Source organism: Tachysurus fulvidraco, chromosome 17, assembly GCF_022655615.1.
Source record: "Tachysurus fulvidraco isolate hzauxx_2018 chromosome 17, HZAU_PFXX_2.0, whole genome shotgun sequence".
NCBI lineage: Eukaryota > Metazoa > Chordata > Actinopteri > Siluriformes > Bagridae > Tachysurus > Tachysurus fulvidraco.
Window position 1 is genome coordinate 13,949,286 of NC_062534.1, and position 20,110 is coordinate 13,969,395.

General features: G+C 36.4%; 1 protein-coding gene across 1 annotated transcript in view; it reads right to left on the reverse strand.

The window, feature by feature from the left end:
* Positions 1 to 9,815: 9,815 nt before the first annotated feature.
* mrpl11 (mitochondrial ribosomal protein L11) overlaps positions 9,816 to 20,110 on the reverse strand; it is a 40,297-nt gene continuing 30,002 nt past the window's right edge. The window contains exons 3-6 of the mRNA XM_027136092.2: positions 16,359 to 16,454; positions 11,509 to 11,602; positions 10,815 to 10,974; positions 9,816 to 10,047 (exon numbers count right to left, since the gene is read on the reverse strand). Of these exons, the coding sequence (XP_026991893.2) occupies positions 9,945 to 10,047; positions 10,815 to 10,974; positions 11,509 to 11,602; positions 16,359 to 16,454 (453 nt within the window). The 3' untranslated portion in view covers positions 9,816 to 9,944. The remainder of the gene's footprint in view (positions 10,048 to 10,814; positions 10,975 to 11,508; positions 11,603 to 16,358; positions 16,455 to 20,110) is intronic.

Here is a 20,110-nt window from a genome sequence, read left to right on the forward strand (position 1 = left end):
CATATATGGGCTTTCCTGCTTAGAGGTACCAATTTTAGCTCCCTCCTCCCCTTTCTCACAGAATCCTTCCCAATATGGAGAGAGAGATAGCATGAGGGAGAAAAACAGAGGACAATGCATTGGTATGCTAGCCATATTACATATGCACATAGGTACTGTTAAGTGTGTTTAGGCATCTGATATTAATTCAAAACCAATAACCTAACATAGAATCCTCACATATTCCTTCCTATCTTTCTTATAATATTTGCCATTTTACTCCTCTTTCTTTCTGTCTTTCTCACTTATATGTGTATATATACATTGCAGAAGTTAACAAGGGCAATATTTTCATTATGAAATTGATATAAACGGTAGAACATCTTGATCCAGTACCAGTTATGCATAGACATAAGCCGATGAAAGACCAAGCACAATGGCACAGAAACTTGACTGGCTCTCTTATGCCACACTGTGGCAGAAATAGTACACTCTCTTAATATCACAGAAATAAACAAAGAAACAATCAGTCTGTTACAGATTATTAACCATCAGACTAAACACAATGTTTAATACTGTAGTCACTCTGTTAGTAAGTAGTATGCCCACGTTTTATCTTAAAAATCAGTGAACAGTTGAACAGATTGTGTCCTCTTATAGTTAGAACAAATTGAAACGTCATACACTTGAGATCATGTCAGGGTTTCAGGAACAATTAGTAATCAAATATAAGGACAAATATAATGAAGTTAACATGCACCATTGACTCATTCATTTTTAATCACAATATCCATTAGATCTTACATGACAGTCTAGCATGAACATTATCGCCAACAGAGCTCAGTAGAGGATTTTGCTCTGTAAGGCATGTTCAGTCTAATTTAGTTAATGTCGGTCCAGTGCTATGCTTCATTGCAATGAGACAAGGAAAGGCTATAACTGATCATTTAGTCAGCCCACCCAAGATAATATGTATAATTTTATGACAATAAAACAAGAAAAGGAAAACATTATCTGAAACATTTCATCCTGGCTTTGTGTGTAAAAAACACAAATTCATGGGGTGTGGAATGTCACCACAAATGCAACACATATCAAACCTAAAGTTGTTATAGGTGTCAAAGACCATGTTGGCCCAAGGATGGAAAATTGGGTGAAACTGTCAGAACCTAGTCAAAGTCATCCTGTCTGGTCTAGAGCTATTGTAGCATAAATTGCTGATGAAGGTAATGTTGGCTATGATAGATAGTTGACAGACTACACAGTGTATACAATATTGCTTATATAATAAAATTGCCTACAATGAGCATATAAGCATAAGAACTGGACCATGGAGCAATGTAAGATCGTGGCCTGGTCTGATTAATAAAACTGCACACTGCAAAAATCGTTCAGGAATGGTTTGAGGAACATGACAGAGAGAGTCGAAGTATTGACTTGGTCTCAGCCCAATTGAGCAGCTGTGGGATGTGCTGGACAAACAAATTCTGATCCTTGGAGGCTTCACCTCACAACTTACAGGACTTAAAAGATCTACTGCTTATGGCTTGGTTTCAGTCTAGAAAAACATTTTGTCTTCCAAATTACAGAGAAATCCACACATATTCTGTATCTAATAGGGATGAAATTAATTATGCAACTAGTAAATGGTAAAAAAACAAAACAAAACAAAAAACATATGACTTCCCCAGGGGAAAAATGAAATAGTTTTAGACTGGCCAAATGCTGTGGTACAAAAATCACCACAAAAGAAGAATGCAACAGTTATTGGAAGCAATGGACATGCACATACATATGGAATGTTCTTTACTTTCATTTAGAATTCCAAGGTCTGCCCATAAATATGTCATGTTCTAGGTTACTTCATTGGCACTGGCCTTCCAATTTCCAATTGTATACTATACTTTATACAGAGCAGACACTGTGCACAGGGCATTGTGCATGTTTTTCTTAATTCTTAATTGATTGTTTGTCATCGTTATTAAAAATAAATATTTTTATTGCTATACTAAAATTATACCCCATTTTAGCTTGCAGCAGCAGTGAAATCCCAGCTTCATAATAACCCTTAGCAGCATGTCCAGAGTCTGGACTTTCTGGAAATTAAAATTTTTAAAAACTTTAATTTAAAACATTCTACATATTAGATAGATTTGATACTCTGTATTTTACAATTAGTTTTTTTTTTTTTTTTTTAGTTTTTTTTTGCTACTAATAATACTACTTTACTTCCAATAAAAATCTGAAACCAAACCTCTTTTTCAAACAGCACTGTTTTTTTAAATCTATATTTTTCCCAACTGAGCAGCTTGCAGCATTAACAATACTTGATAGCTGCTATAGCTCACCAACTGCTTAGAAATAGAATGCACCAAATACCAGTTTCAGGTGTCTTAACAAGACTGAATACCTACCCTGTAATGACCTTGATAGGAGGAGAGGGGAATGAGGACAAAGGACAGGAAGCAAGCTTATTAAAGAGCGTCATGTAACTTTGACTTTCCCTGTGTTTATATCATGATTTCTATCACCTATAAAATGAACACATGTAACTAATAGCTCTATGAACACAGCAAAAGAAATCTCTACATATGACATACACTGAGCAATTGAATAGAAACACTGTATTAGTATTGGGCAGAATCTCCCTTTGCTCTCAAAAAAGAATGGATTCCACAAAATGTTGGGATCATTCTTTTGCAATTTTGCTCTATACTGACAAAATTACATCACACAGTTGCTACATATTTTTCAGGTTACCACATCCTACAGTGATCTAATAGATTTAGATACAGATACATGGTCATGAAACCAGGTTAGGATGACTTTTACTTTGTGACATGGTGCCTTATCATGCTGGGAGTAACCATTCAAAGATGTGTAAATTGTAGATATGAATGGATGCAGACGGTCAGAGAACACTCAAATAGTCTGTGGCAGCCAAGTGATAAATGACTGGAATTAACTGGTCCAAAATTTGCCAAGAAAACATTCCCCACATCTCCACCAACCTGAACTACTGACACAATTCAGGTTGGGTCCATGGATTGCTGGTGCCAAATTCTGACCCTGCTAACTATATCAAGATTGATCAGATCAGGCTACAGTCTTCAACTGTATAGTTTTAGACTGATGAGTCTGTCAGCTTTATGTTCATGTCTAACATGAGTGGAACCCAATGTTTTCCTCTGCTGTTATATCTCATCTGCTCTCAATTTCTGCTCCTCATAATTGTACAGAGTGGTTATTTTAGTTATTCTAGCCTTTCTATTAGCTTGAACCAGTCTGGCCATTCTCTGTTCACCTCTTTTATCAACAAAGGGTTTCAAATCCACAGAACTATGGCACACTGGATATTTTATTACAACATTCTCTGGAAAATTTTGTATGTGAAAATCACAGGGAATCAGCAGTTATAGGAATACTTAAATCATATCACGAAATTCTTCATTCTTTTGGTTGATATGCGCATTAATGTGTCTCCATGATTTTATGCATTGCACTGCTGATGATATATTTGAAAGTGTAAGGTGATAATGATAATAGGTATACAGGTATTCTTAATAAAGTGGTGTGTGTGTGTGTGGGGGGGGGGGGTTGTGTTGCTTAAGATTTAGGTCTTGGATTGGATAAAAACGTAATATGCGTATTTCTTTTTTCCCTTTATTGGTCTAGATGTTACACACAATATTATGGACAGTTTCACACTCAAATATATTTTTTCACCACTAGAGGTCTGTAAAGGATATTTGAAGAGAGCACAGTTGACTAAACAACTTCATGTTTTAATAAGAATCAAAATAGGTATTAATATTACCGTAACTGAGCAGTGCAAAAAGCACGCTACATTTTGCGTTCATTAGAGCCATCTGTCTAATATTCAGCCCCTTCTATGAATAGCCTTTGAATAGTGTTGCAAAATCACGTGAGTGTATTACATTAGATGCAACCAAGTCTTTCTCTGAGTAATGTAGCAAAATGAAAAACTGAAAGGTTGTAAATAATCTCTGAACTCTATATGCACCATATTTATAGCTATACCTCATAAACCTGATTAGAAAAACTAGAATCTAACCAGCTGTGAAATTACAGTCACTTTCAACGAATTGCCAGTACTCACATAACTTAAATGAACCAATAGGAAGAGTAGAATAACTTACAAAGGTCACTCTTATTCTCTTTTATGACAATGTTGAAGACGAGAGGTGTATGAGACAGTTAGAAAAATTATAATTACAAAACATAAAAATTCAATAGGGTACAAAGCCATCTCCCGTCTCTCTGGAACCCCTGTTTCCATAAATTGCAATATTAAGAAGTTTATAGCTCATGAAACTGTCAAGGACTTTCCAGGACTTTTCTGATAATAGAAAAACTGACCAAAGTCTTGCAAATGCCAGAGCAAACTTTTGAAAAACAAAATAAATAAATAAATAAATATTTTAAAAAAAGCATATAAAAAATATTATAAATAAATAATTTATTATTATTTTTTTTTTTACGTTAGTTTAAACACCTACCATAAGCTGCACACTGAACCATGAAGAGCCTCATCAATGTAAACCCAATGTAAAAGCAAGGTAAACCCCACTATTGACAGACAAAAGTAAAAAGAACTCTACTGTAGGGCAAATGCAGACTCTTCTGCCTGGATACTGGAGGCCTTGAACAAGCTGAAGGAATCATGCACTTGGAGGATTATCAGGTTTTTAAGGTTTTATTAGAGATTCAAGCAGTATAGTAAATCTCATGTGGTCATTTTGATGAAAGCATTCCTAAGAGTTCAGAGAGGTAAGTGGCCCACTGTGATGTGCAGTGGCCCCTTGAAAAAGACAAAAGGATTTCATTAGACAAAGGTCTCTTTTGATGTTTGTGACAGCGGCTGGCACAGTCATCATAGTCAAGCCATTTACTTTGGTCAGAGAATGGGTAGTCACAAGTCAAAGGAGGAATTATAGTGCATCTGATACATCACAACACATTCACAGTGTTTTATCATATGCTCTTTGAAAATCACATAAAAAGAGCAGACAAAATAATGTCCACAGCGAGCTTGATAATGCATTTGCATGCACTATTCAGATAATTAGAAGGAAGGGGTACATTTTGATAGATCTATAGCATCTCTTATAATTATTAGGATTAAGCAGAGCATTATATAACAAGGTCTCAGTGGCGTTATAACAGTGATGCGAGATAAAATACAAACATACACAATATTTTTTTGTTGTATTGGTTTGATGCCATGTTCTGACTGAATACCAAATATTGCAAATAGAAAAGCAGTAATGCTTCAAAACGAAAAAGAAAAATTATTATTCCGTTCTTCTTTGTAATTTGTACTTTGATCGGACCGGGTGTGCTTAGTCTATCAACTTTTATTTTTCTCGCCCAAAGGCATGAGAGAGAAAATTATAAAAACTGAAACTAAATTTCATGTATGGTGTGCCTAATCACTCTGACGGTGTCTTTGACATGGCTATCACTGATAGGCTGAATTAACCCACTCTCTGGGTGAGAAAGAATAAGCCCAGCATTACTTGTTCATACCATGATGTGCATTTTTCTCAGGGCCATAAGTGGTTCCACAAAAATCCAAAATAATCCAAAAATGTCAAAAATGCCTTTAGAGACCAGGTTCAGTTTAGCACTTCACATAATGCTCTTTAAGTTGCATGGTGTATAGAGACATATAGTGGTGGTCATGCATTGCAATGACCACCACATGGGTGTCCATGTATCTCTGTGGCACCCCACTCTCACCACAGTTCTCACCTAGTCAGTGACAGAGACAATTTAGCTGTGTCTGAATATACCTTCTACCCAAAAAACAAGGCAAAAATAGTACACCAAATGAGCTATATGTCTGGACTCTCAGTATTCATAAAACAGTGGGTGAGAAACACCTAGAAAACTTACTGCTGCTGCCAAGATTTTGCATTTTGGAAACAATGGGTAAGTGGAAAAGCTGAGTGCTCTAGCTGTAGATGCTATAGTTATAGCTTAATCGTTGTTCCTTGTAGTTAAAGCATACTTGTTAAAAACATCCAAGTACATTGTAACTTTTTGAATGGTTAATCAAGAAAAAAAAGTTGCATCTTTTTGGAAAGTTTTTTCAGTTTATTTGACATTGACGGTCACATGACAAGGCAGATGTATGCATGTTTTTCTAAGTTGTTTTATTAATACACACATACACTGATCAGTAGGTACTGTTACAGTACATAATTTTGGACACACACTTTATATCTGGTGGGTCATTGCTCCCAGAAGGACCCCTTTTATGAGAAAAGCCTTACGTCAGTGATATTTGGGGGTAAGCCACAGGCTGATAACCCACTTCCTTACTCCTAACAGGCCCCAGGAGGACTACTGTTGCAATCTGTTAACAATCCTAGCAATCTCAGCAGGAGCTGGTGCTGCACATAGGTGACAGAGTAGCTAACACTGTTAAAGAATCAAGACAAAAAATTTCTTTGGCTTGCTTTAGAATTAGGGAATACATCCCTCCACATTCAAACAAGGCCAATGTGTAATGCATGAGAGGATAGCATTGTCCCTGTAGACCTGCTTCTTTATAAGCCACATGGTTGCCAGTTGTCCAACTATAGCACTATCCGTTTGCTTCTGACCAGCACAGGTAACAATGCCACTGTCATCCATCTCAGGAAAACCTGTGATGGCCAAGAAAGGCCAATGTAAAGAACAAATATGTATATTCTCACTGCACTTTGTGGTTATAACTGCTTGAAATGTTTGATATATTCTGTCCATTGGTTCAGCTCCAAAGATTTGGACAGTTAAATCAGTATTAATGGATGCACAAAGGCATGAACTTCGATCATGGGGCCCCAATAAGTGCAGCTAATAGATTTTGGCCATGATTGTGACAGCTTCTCGTTTGAAATACAAAACCCAATCTAGCAGACTGCATACCATTATTGTAGATCAACAAGGAGTTTCTTTTTATAGTTAAAGCATGTCTTTGTATATAGTAATACTATATCTACAATTAAGCTAAAACTATGTCTAAAACTATTATTTATTATTATTATTAAATTATTAATTTATTATTATTATTAAATAAAAGTCATTGGTCCTTCAGTCCAATCCACAAAAAAAAATCATATATAAGAACTTGCCTTGCAAACCCATATACTTATGTTTTAAATATAAACTCTTGTGTATGAAATCAATGGCTGGCAAAAAATAGCTACATTTCCTCACAATGTTAAAAATTAATTTCTCACACATCAGGTGATATACCACTTGATATTACGTTTGTGAAATTCATATATACAGTGCCAAGTACTGTGTATTGTGTCTGAATAGTGCAGTGCCACCCTGTGGCAAGTCACGTAATCACGTCAATTTCTCTATAATCTCTATAATTGACTCTATTTGTTCTGGTGAAATTGAAAATGCCCAATGGGAGCTCATAAGACTCTGGATATTGCATGTCAGTAACACTGCACTTCAAGTTCATAGTACCTTTTGGCCAGGAAGGAACATTCTCTATATAAAATTATGTGAAGAAAAAAAAATCCTATGGTGAAAATTTCTATGTGCTAAAGTTATGTAGTTTTATCAATACACAATATATATTCTCCATAGAAGACTCCCTTGGTTCTGGGTCTACTAGCCCTCTTAGAGAGATTAGTTACTGCAAGCCAATACAATTATTCTGACTGATCACTATCCTATAATAAATAATTTCTATCCTGGTCGATTTAGGTAGGTTTGTGATTGCTTGAAATTTTGTGCTATATCCGGTTAGGTTTCTATTACAGTATCCTTGTGAAGAGCACATCATTACTATTTGTATTGTATTTGATAGTGTGATACATTATTATATACAAACATTATGATGATTTCTTTAACCACATGGAAGAAGTACGACATAAAACTAGAAGGACAGCTGGCTTAACAAGTGTTTGCACTTACCCAAAGAGCTTTTGCCCATCTTCACACGAATGCAGGGGTATTGAGTATATTTGTTTGTTCTGTCAGTCTCAAAATGGGGAACTTGAGTGAATCCAGCAACCTCAATCTTCTTGGAATCACACGGAGACCACCATTATGTACTGCCCAGGGCAGACAAATATTTCTGGCCTTAACTTGCTTCTGATGGACACCTACTCTTGCACTGCTGAACTGTGTGGAAAGTGATATAACAGTTTTTTTGAACTCTTTGATTCTTGGGCCCTGACTAGATACTCAGTGGCAGATAGTCTTATAAAAGTACTTTTTGTGTCTGACTACGCTGTGCTCTTAGCATAATATTTGCAAAAGAAAACGGCTCTTACGTCGATACATGACATGTCACAATTTTGAGCAATTTTTCTGGCTGATCTGAGGTAGAAATTTATTTATTTTGTTTAATTGTAGCCTATCCAGAAAACATTGGATGCAAATCTTGAATACCTAACGAATCAGATTCAAATTCATTACAGGGCCTCCCAACATTCATGATCACTTTTATATTTTTAAAACTATTGCAACTGGAAAAGTGGGAGCACAAAGGCTTAGTGATTAACATGCTTGCATCAACACCTACAAGACTGAGGGTTAATTTGGAGTTTGCACGGTCTCTTTTTGGTGGTTTCCACCTCTAGTCCAAAGAAGAAGTAGCCTTTATTCATTACATACACATTACAGAACAGTGAAATACTTTCCTTTACATATCCCAGCTTAGGAAGCTGAGCTCAGCACAAAGTACATGATACAGTAGATAAAGCACCCCTGAAGCAAAGGGGAAGGAAAGCAATTTCACAATCAGGAACCAAGAGCTTTAACTATTTAAGCCACCATTGCACCCAGTGCCTAGACATACATTGTAGACTGACTAGCCTATTGTTTGTGTGCGCACATGACTGTGCCCTGTAATTTGGTGGGCTCTCTGTTCATGGTGACCCTTGTCTTCTGCCAAGGGTCTCCTGGAATAGGATCAGGGTTTCCAGCAAACCGCTGAAAAGTGAGATGAATAGAAAATGGATTAATGGGTGGATATAACTGGATGGCTTGTCATCCATTTAATGGTTCTATAACCAAAGTATTGTACAAAGATTATTTAATATCTTATTTGTTTAAAATGTACAGGAGACACCATGATCATGTGAGCATTATCTGTTTTACAAACACTTACCCGATACTTTGTTTGGATATAATATACACCTGCACGTTCATGAAATGATCTAATCAGACAATCAGTACAAAGCATACAATTATGCAGATACAGGTCAAGACCCTTAGTTAATGTTCCATCAAGCATTAGTATGGTGACGAAATGTAATCTGGGTTATTTTAACCATGGCCTTGTTGTTGGCCATTTAACCATGGCCTTCACTCTCTATAGGCTAAAAAAATGGCTGCAGTATCTATATGTTACAAAAAAAATGGCAGAAAAAAATAACTACATAAAAAAATTAAAAACTTTCATGGGGTTAATGCAGTAAATATTGCTCAACCATGGTTATCAGAGAAGCATTTCAGAACATAACAAATGTTGAAGTAGATGGGTTACAGCAGCAGCGGATCACATCTCATCAGCCCACAGCAGGAATCTGAAGCTACTTTAGACACAGGGTCACAGAAACTGTATTATGTTGTTCCTAAGAAATTGTCCAATGGTGCAGTTATACTTAAATTTTTCATACTCTTCGAGCACTAACTGTTGCACCTGACATACGAGTGGGATGAAGAGACGGATACAGAAAGGACAAGTGAAGAAAAAAAAGAAACTAGAATGAATGATAAAAAGAGAGCAAGACAGGTGGGGGAAGGGAAAGAGTGTGAGTATGAGAACTAGTAGATCCAATAACCACTAGAAACACAGCTGAGGTAATATAAATTTATTTTATTACCAAAGGGGGCCTTGTGTAAATTTGGGGTTTCTGTTGTCTGCACAATGCAGGGGCGTATTGACATAGAATATAAATAACAGGCAGATACAGTGGGATTATTATTTATTTCTTTTTTCCTGAGGCTGCCTCCATGTTAGCTGCTGCTTCCTCCTTCAGTCTCTGTTCGCGTTGTCTGAGAAACTCGCCGTAGTCTTCGGGTGACAAGCTGACAGAGCGATGACAAGAGAGGAGTGAGGGAGCAAGCGAGACATATACCGCAAGAAGAGAGGAGGGTATAGAGACAGGAGGTGGAGAATGAGAGAAGAGGAGTGGGGGGAGAGAGATACATCAGCATTACATTAGAATTTCAAAATTCTCTTCAGTTCATTGAAATGCAGAACAAATGTCTTTCATGCATGCATGATGAGTCAGGCTGGTTGTGCTTTAGTGACAAGGTTCATTCAGCCAGTAGCAACAATGTCATCTTTGAGACATCTGAGACCTAGTTAACTAATGTAATGAGGTTTCGTTCTCATACCCTTTCGAAATGCTAATAAATCACACTGGCAAAATGCCATTTCAAACGATTGTTTGTACATCAGTTAACGGAAAAGAAGGTGGAAAAAAAAATCTGTGGCTATAAATGTGAATAAAGCCATTACACTGCGCTCACCTGGATTCCTCATCTTTATTTAACTATTAATTATGCAACTATAAAAAAAAAACAGGGTGCATTTTGAGTTGAAGTTCACTAGGGAGCGCAGAAATTTTCAAATGAGGATGAAACAGAAATCTGAAGACTTTTGAGTTTTTGCATTATGAACTGAATTAAAATGTGTGACTAGAAATCTTTCATGCATAACACAAGCATGAAGCATAGTTTGATTTTTTTAAGTGAAAGTAGTAAAGATGTGCTGCATGTTTAAAGTCTTGCATATTTGATAGATCTTTGTGTCAGCGTGTAACAGTGCGAGGCAGAATTGTGTTTCTTACTCGTTGACAATTTTGATACCGAGTGATCTGGCTGAACCGATGATGCTCTTGACCACGTTCTGCATGGATGTGTCCTGCAGCTTGAAGCACTCGTCCTGTGACTTGACCTTTGCTATCTCATACACCGCCCTAACAGACACCATACCAGCCGTCTCATGCCCTAGTGGGAACAGTAGAGGCACAGAGCTGGTTAGGAGTGAAGAGATAGAATCAGACATAGAGGAAAAGTGGGGGGTGTGGGTGGGTGGAGAGACACCCTAGAGCACAGGAGCAAAAGCATAAAGTGTAACAGTATGACAGTGAGAATAGCACCAGAGTAAGAGGGGTGCAGAGGAAGAAAGAGAAAACTTACGAGCAGTCAGAAGGAAAGGAGAAGAGTGGGTATTAAAAGTGCGGCTGTTAAGAGAGGGTATAATTGAAGCAGGCTTGAACATAGGAAAATGAGGCAACATTTACAATTCTCTTTCCATCATGCAGCACCATTTTGCCACTGATTTTCTCTGAATAAATTTGCTGCTTCTTCTGGCATGGCTCAGCATAAATATATCATCAATCAAAAAAATGCAATCTGAAGTCAGCCCGTCCATTCGTAAAACATAAGCTGGGACTGAGGCATACAAATGGGTGGCCCAGAGCTGCATGAAGGCCATGACGATGTATGACCACAGCTTTAGTTATAATAGGGCTAACTCACCGGTTTTTCCTGCACCTTTCTCAATGCCCGCAGCTTGTTTCAAGAAGTAAGATACCGTGGGCTGCCCAATCTTCAAGTCATACGTCCTGTCTGGCTGTAGAGAGGAAAAAGAGAGATGCTCAACAATAGCTCATGCATTAAAGATAGAAACATAAAAAAGGCAGTAACAAATCGACCATACAGTATGCTAAAAACATGGTCAGCACAGCTGTAGTGCATAATCTCATTAATGTATACAAACTTGTTCGTATTTACAAAGATTCATGCATGTCTGCAATTAAGGCATGTAAGTATGTAGCTATAAATGACACTCTAGCCTCAAACTCTGCAGGTGAGCCTTGCAAAAAATCTAATTGTTATTCACAGCCTCAAAGAATTTTTTGTAGACTCTCTGATGTGTCCAGTGAAGCTAACATGTAGGCACACCACAAACACACACTAGTCTGGACTGCTACACAAGCTTTAAGGTACGGATTAAGTGTCACAGTGTGGATCAAAGACAATGAGCACAGAGCAGACAGCCTAATGGGACCGCAGGGAGTTCACAGGAGACCGACATGGCAGCATGGCCCAGTCAGAATCGACTGCAGTCATCCAGCTAAACTCTGAAAACAACAAAGCCAATTAAACACCACAAAATGGTCCTTACTTAGTTGAGACCAGCTAATCTTTTACTTCCCTAATCCATGTCATGACAAAAAAACTCTACAACTGCTCCAGGGCCTGTTTTGCATTTGGCTGTAAATCATTATTGTTATTTCCTCTTATGACTTGAATGCCAGGACATTTCTTTACTAGCCATTTGCTTGATATTTAATTCACTCATAAGACAAATGCAAAGCTACAGTACTCAAAATTTTACAAATTATGCTGCTGTTAGGAATGAAATATTTTAAAATGGTACGTTAAACTATATTAAAGTCTTCTTTGACTAGATCAAAGACTTCAGACAAATTATAGCTGAGAAATATGTCTGATATTATGGGCGATTACACAATATGCTACATGCATTTAATTTTTTTTATTATTACGTGTTATAAATAGATTAGACATAATCATTTGTGAATATTCATTCCATTAAAACAATTAAGGTCAGCAGGTAGAATGTCCTGGTTAAGTATTCAGTGTATCATCCTATAAAACAGCTCGGTCCAGCATTAAATTTGACTTATTCCACACTGACAGAATGAAGCTGGCAAGATACTCGACTTCTGAATGCAAGGTCCAAAGTATGTTTATGAATGTTGTTTATGATCAGCAGGCTGCACAGAGGGATATGGTCATTCACCAGCTTCCCCAGGCTTCAGTGAACCATGGTCAGGGTCATAATGTTTGAAAGGAAAAAATTCAGCCCAGTAGTGAAATTACTCATGCAGTAACAACAAAAAAGAACTCCTACTGTGCCACAGAGCTCCAGGCTTTGCACCAGAGCCATGTACCATGGACCAAAGCACAGTTTGTTTTGGTAGAATTGTGCATAAAATTGTATCCATAATGAATTTTAAAAAAAATAATTAAAAACAATTAAAATGTTTAATTAGGATTAGACAGTGGAAGCCATGATCATTATTACATCACATTATTACTATTTAGATCTTCTGGATCTAAATAGGATAAAGGTCTCGGTTTTCATGGTTTCCAGACAGTAAACAAAACAAATGTTTAATATATTTCTAGAATATATATTTCTAGTTGGTACGTATAGCTGAGACCTGTCTTTCTATTAAGATCTGTCTCACCTGCTGTGATCACTGGACAGCTAAGACATAGACATACACGCCTGGTATTTTTGTGTTACAAAGCACATTTAGTGATTAGAAAAGCTGTCGTGTCTGCTAAGAGCACTTCAAACTCAGATATCTGAGAAAACTAAACACAACCGTGAAACTCAAACAAAGGCTATAAACCATCATTTAGACCTTTGGACAACATTTTCTAATTAATCAGTCAGGTACTCAGGCTGGGTGACAATCTGTGCTGTATTTTACACCTCATGTGCTTTTAACAACACTGAGTGCAGGTGCATTTTGTGAGTTTGGGGATTAAAATATAAGACATAGGCAGCAACACTAATTTTATATTTGATCCAAGACGAGGTAATACCAAGCCTGGAATCGGAATAATTTGAGAATACTTATTTTCGACTTCTTGATGTAATCGCCACAGTGGGAATTTGTTAACATGGAGATTCAGATGATTATATGTGACAAATAATTTGAGACTCTCTTGCTTGGTGCTGTTTAATTATAGAAATAAGACATATATATCACTTACAACATGAATTGTGAATCAATCTCTCTCTCTCTCTCTCTCTCTCTCTCTCTCTCTCTCTCTCTCTCTCTCTCTCTCATGCCTGTAAGGCTGCCATTATGTGTGAGTGTGTGCATGAAATGGACTGGCAGGTGAAGGGAAAAGGTGGAGGGAACTGTCGCTTTATATAAACCTTGCATATTTGTCCTGAAACAAATGGTTAAATGCTTCAAAATGGTTCTTTATTTATTACAATTATGTCTCATTATATCTCCACAAAGTAAGTTGTTTATACTTTCTTCCGTCTTTCATCCAATTAAAAAAAAATCATCCTACGTAAGATAATTTCGTTAAATAATGATAAATCAAAGTTATTTTGGCAAAATTAGTTAGTTAAAACATGCCAAAAAAATGCCAAATTTTTGGTGATAAAAGTTAAACTCAACAGCAAGTAAAAGACTCCTGAAAGAGTGATAGTGCTGCAGGGCTGTGTTTCCAATGAGGGAGGAAGAGCAGTGCAGGATGAAAGAAGACTGAAAGATACATAAAAATCATCTCAGGAATACTGGTTAAATTATTTATTTAATCTACTTCACTGTGTTAGTCTTTTTTTTAACATAAAGACAAAATGAAAGTGTTACTTCATGTGCGATGGGGACAGGGAACATTTTGCAACCAAATTGCTGGTTCAGATGAAGCAATGTTAAGTCAAACTAAAATGGCTACCATCTTATGCTAGAAAAGAAAAAAAAAAACCCAAATGTGCATACACGGTGTAATGTGACAATATTAATTGCTATGATTAAATAAATTAGATTCAATAAAGATCAGCTGTTCCTGTAGGATTTCATTCACATCTTTTTGGTTACATCTGATGGCTGAAGACATGATCTGCAAACAGTTTACACAGCAGGCATGGTATCTCACATTAAGAAAGGTAATGAAAAAGATGGGAATGTAAGTTGTTTTTTGTAAGAATGCCATGATGTGGCAGAAAGTAGTGACTCTTATAGACTTTTACCCCAAGAGACTGAGTGGTGTAAAAATGCTTCAACAAAGTAATAGTTTAGGGGTATGAACACTTATGCCATTAGGTTATTACAATATCTTTATGATATAAAATGTTTGATTGTTTTTCACTGTAATTTCTCACCGAGGGAAACATTAGGTGTATATTTCGAAGCTTGTGTATATTTTATATATTCATTGATACATATTCACCTCATGGGTTTTTCCATACTCACTGTGCATTTCCTAAACCCTCACACACAGTTCATTACTTTACAGTAAAATCAGGATATAAAGTGAACCTCTGAAACAGCGAAGTACATAACAAAAAGTGATTATAATCACTTTTTTCCTCTGAAAATATTTCCTGCTATAGTAAAACAGTGTTACTATGCTTTGAATACAACAAAAACAACAGAATCTGACTTTTTTTCCTGCCTCTTGGCATTCACAGCAGCCATCAGTGGGGAAAAATCTCAGGGGGATTAAATCTAAAGGAAAATATCAAAAACTCTAGTGTGTCATATGAGGCCCCAGATTGATATCACAGCAAAACAAGATCAATAATAAATGCTTATTCACAGCAAACTATATTTTTTCCCCCTTTTCTCCAGATATGCAGGTTGGATTGGATGAAAATGCCATAGTGTTACTTAATGATAACATATGCTTAAATTTCGTAGACCAAGAAATGTCCTAGGAGACATTGTTTATTTATATACAAAAAGACAGAAAGCAGTAGTGCAAGAGCTTCCACTGAGGCTGTCAGACAAAATCCTTAAGTGGAGCACTGTTAAATTAAAGAAAGGTAAATGGAACCTGCTTTAAGAACTTCTGATTAGTTGTGTGACCCCAAAAGTTTGTCATCAGCAACCATTAAGAAATAAAAAGAAATCCTTCAAACCTTCAGTATTGAGCCTTGCAGCCTTGAGGACTGCACAAATTAATCCATCTTTATGTTAGAGCTTGAGACAGGCTGTATTTTGTCCATTATATTACTTTACCTCGCTGTTAAAAAAAAAAAAAAAAAAAAAAAAAAAAAAACGGATAAGACACAAGGATTGGAGGAGGCAGAAATAAGTGGAGTCAAGTAAGGCTCTCTAATGCACCTATGACACAAATCATTCAGGGTGCACCCATTACTCCACGAAGCACTGAAGCGAGTACATTACCAGTATTAACTTCAAGAGCTGAAATGATAACAGTGTCTTTGGCGGATATACTATAATAAAGAAGATCTGACAAGTTCAGGCCAGGTGAAACCTATGTGCGCTACATCACGCCGGATACTAATTCTAAAGTCTTCGAACCGCAGTTGATTCCAGTCAAATCAATGACTCCATTTAAACATAATATCCATGCAAGCTTCAAGCTATGATTTTACATTCATACTGCATCAGTGGCTGCTTAGAACAAGTGGGTTAGACCCATACATGAGCATCTCCATGGACTCATAGAAATTGGATAAATGAATATGGGCCAAGGCAGATAGTAATAATTTGCCACAATACCAGGGCCAAGTGGGAGAATGTTCTGCACAATGTAGAATAAATTTAATTATAAAAACTAATTAAAAAGGGTTTACATTTTACCTTGACATTGATCTTGATGGGAAGAGGAATGCCTTCTTTGAGGTCTTTGGTTTTCTCATTGAAGTCCTTACAGAATGCACCAATTGGGATCCCTTTCTAGAATGACAAAAGAGACAGGAAAAAAGAACTGAAAATAAATTAATAAGTCTGTAGGTTCAGGAAATAGATATGATACAGATGAGATAAATTAAGTAAATTCACTTTCTTGATATATTCAGGCATCATTAGTTTTCTTCTAACAATTGCAGCCTCTGATTCATAGCAGCTGATTAGACTGTGATAACTTTCTTTTTATAACTTTTCAGTGTTAAATAACATTTGTAGACATGAATAAAAGCAGAATTGAACAGTTTTTGAAAAATAGATTGTGATGCATGGGGTGTATTAATCTAATATGATATTCATGTCATAATATGGCTGATATCACCTGTCTTTAAGTATGAATTGGTACATTGAATATTTCAGACGGTCAGCTTGTGGTGGCTTTCATTTGAGGAATACCAATTACCCTTTAAGAAAGGCAGCATGGTGAGTGTCAATCATTCAACAACTTATTGGTGCACTGCAAGTGCCTGTGCATGCTTGGATGCCTATGTTAGCACATGAGTGGGAGAATGGTGAAGTCCATTTAGCCAAGGGTGAGTGACTGAGTGTGTGCGCGCGCTTGTGTGTGTGAGTGTTTTTAGAATATGGCAGTCATCACGCCTGTGAGATGTGATAAATGAGATCCTTGTTACTGCTCCCTGCCAGATAGAGAGTAAAATGTACAGCTGACATTAAGTGAGCACTGCTTGCCATTTCTCCTGCGTTCCTTCTATTCAACATGGGTTCATTTTCTGTGACACTAATTCACAGGCCACTACTAATCAGTAATTTAATTACAGGAAATAGAGAGCTATGCTGACCTTCTCAAAGGCACCATGTTGACTAAGGCTCACTTTTCAATCTTGCTGCCAGGTTTAAAATAAATGTAGGCTCTATATTTCTGAAGCAATCATTTAAGGTAAAAAAAAACCTGAGCATGAAAATAATAATAATAATAATTTTGTTTTACAAAATTCTAGACCCAATGCACACTGATTCTAAAGCACCTTTGCTGTACATGATGACTGCAGGCTCATGTGCATGCAGAGTTTAGTCTTTTTTTTATCTGTTTCTAAATCATTTCTAAATATGAATATGGATGTTTAGTTCTGTTTAGCAATCAATATATATTGACATTATAATAAAGTTTTCTTCATGCAGTGATGTTGAAATATGATCTAAAATGGAATTCAAAATGCTGAATCTTTCAAACAAATACTAATAAAACCCTCCATCAAACAGATAAGAACAAATTGCCTTGGACAGGTCCACAATAATGCACCTAAGAAGAACTATTTTTTAAATCAAAGATTTATTTTAGGACTTTTTTTTTCTATGATAAAGTACTGCCGTTGTCATGCCAACGCAAAGAAAATACTACCGGTCTGGATGAGTTAAATGCTTTTGGATGCAGGCTCCAAGTAATCTTCTTCATGGCAGATGGCTGGTGTGTTGCATTTGAATTTAGGGGGAAAAAAGAGGAAAAAACAACTTGTGCTAATAAAATGCAAAACAAAAGCGCCTGAATTCATTCTCCCTGCTGACTTGCTTATTAACAACAATTTTGTGTGAACCACCCTGGCATCTAAGCTAACTCTCATTCAGCTGAAAACAAGAGATCTGAGTAAACAAGTGGGGTGGGGTGGCTGGCAATTATTTTTTCCCCCCTATTAGTTTGTGGATATTGGCAAAGGCTCATTAGATCTACCACTGGTAAAGAGTCTAGGATTTAAAGCTAATGCTGTCCCACGTCTTTCCATCTGCCATTTAACTACAAAGCAAAGCAGAACACTGGAGATGGAAGGTGGTTCTAACTATAAAATGGATCGTGTGCTAGACAAACTGCAGACAGTTTTATAAGAAAGGCATGTGAGTGTCATTGTAGGGGACTGAGACTAGAGATGTGTGCAAGAGCATACTGAGGCACAAAACTGAAGTCAAATAGAGTCAAGCAATGGCAGCTATAATGGATGTCTAGAGGTTTCATTATCATAAGTGTGGCCACTATAAGATTGGAAAACTGTCTAAGTGAAAAGGAGAGTCAGTCTCTTTGGCACTCTTTCTAAAGCTTGGTGTTGGTTCATAGAGATGCCAAGTGTTTAATACAAAGGGCACAGAGGTTTCACTTTGATGCTCTGGCCAAATTGACAGTCCAGCCTACTAAAGCCTAGGGATCTAATCATCCTGATGTCAAGCAGTCCAATTAAATCCTTTCTTTTCCCCGCCATGACTGATAAAAGAAGAGTAGTCAGAAGCAAAATGGTTGCTCTACATCACCTTGATGGGAGCATTTAGCTTCCCCTAGACAACTTACTCAATACTTCAGAGGGATATTAAAGTTCTTTATCATTTTGAGACTCTCATAATGTATCCTTTATGACAGGAGAAAAAAAAAAAAAGATTCTTCTCAGTCATGCCTGATGAAATTTATAAAAGCAGATGCTGTCACAGCAAAAAAAGTGATATAAACATTCCACTTTACAGAAAAGCATGATTTTAAAATAACCTTAAAAATAGTAAAGTGCACTTAAATATATTGTTCCTTCAGTGAATCAGGTTTCCTCATTGGGGAAAAAACTTTTAATGAATAACATAATATATATATATATATATATATATATATATATATATATATATATATATATATATATATATATATATATATTCTAATCACGACAATTGAACCCCTGATTGTGCCTTTTAAAATACAACAAGAAAAAATGGTAAATAAATACATTTAACACAAAATAGCAACTTGTTATTACCAAAACTTTTTTTTATATAAAAGTTTCTTAAACTCATTCTTAACAAAAGAGTAACTAGTGGAACAGGAGCTTTCAGAAAAGGTCATTTCATTAACAGTCTGCCAAAATGTACTCTCACTGAACTGTCTCACTGGATTAAACCTATTCAGAATGCTCATCATCCTTGGCAAAAATGTTTAAAAATTGTTTAAAGAATTGTGTTTAATTACCATGATCTCACACAGAACTTTAACAAGAAAATTAAATAAGACAAAACTGCAATGCGGTCCATTTATCAGGTACTGGCTATAAACTAATTGATGTGCTAGAGTGCGCTTATATCTATATATTTTCAGAACATGGTAGCATTTTGGGGTCACTGACTCCTGATACCTTTATTCTGAACATGCACAGCATTCCAAAAAAAAGCCTGGAGTTCAGCACCTGGAGTATGTTTAATGGGATCTGCGAGAGTGGGAACTGTGTCATAATGGCCACAATTAAGTTCTCAAAGATTTAAATCTGGCTGTTGCTGCCAAGAGACTACAATTAGGTTGTGGTTAGTTCTACAAATATTACAATGATCCAAAATATATACCAATCAACAAAAAGTTTCATAAACACAGAATCAAACACAACATCCAACCATACATCCCCTGATCTAAGCTTCACTGAAAACCTGTGGAGTGAGCCAAAGAGGAAATTCTACACAAGAGGACCACAAGATAATCTCTATCTCTATAAGCAGTTATTCCTTTAGATCATTTAAAATGTTGATTTTAAAATTGGTTCCTCAATCTGCTGTTATATTTGTCTGTTTTTGGCAAAAGAAATCATTAAAAAAAGGAAACTTTGAAGGCACCTTTTATAAATGTGATTTGAAATGTACACAGTGCGATGTTCTGAGTATATTTATTCGGAAAC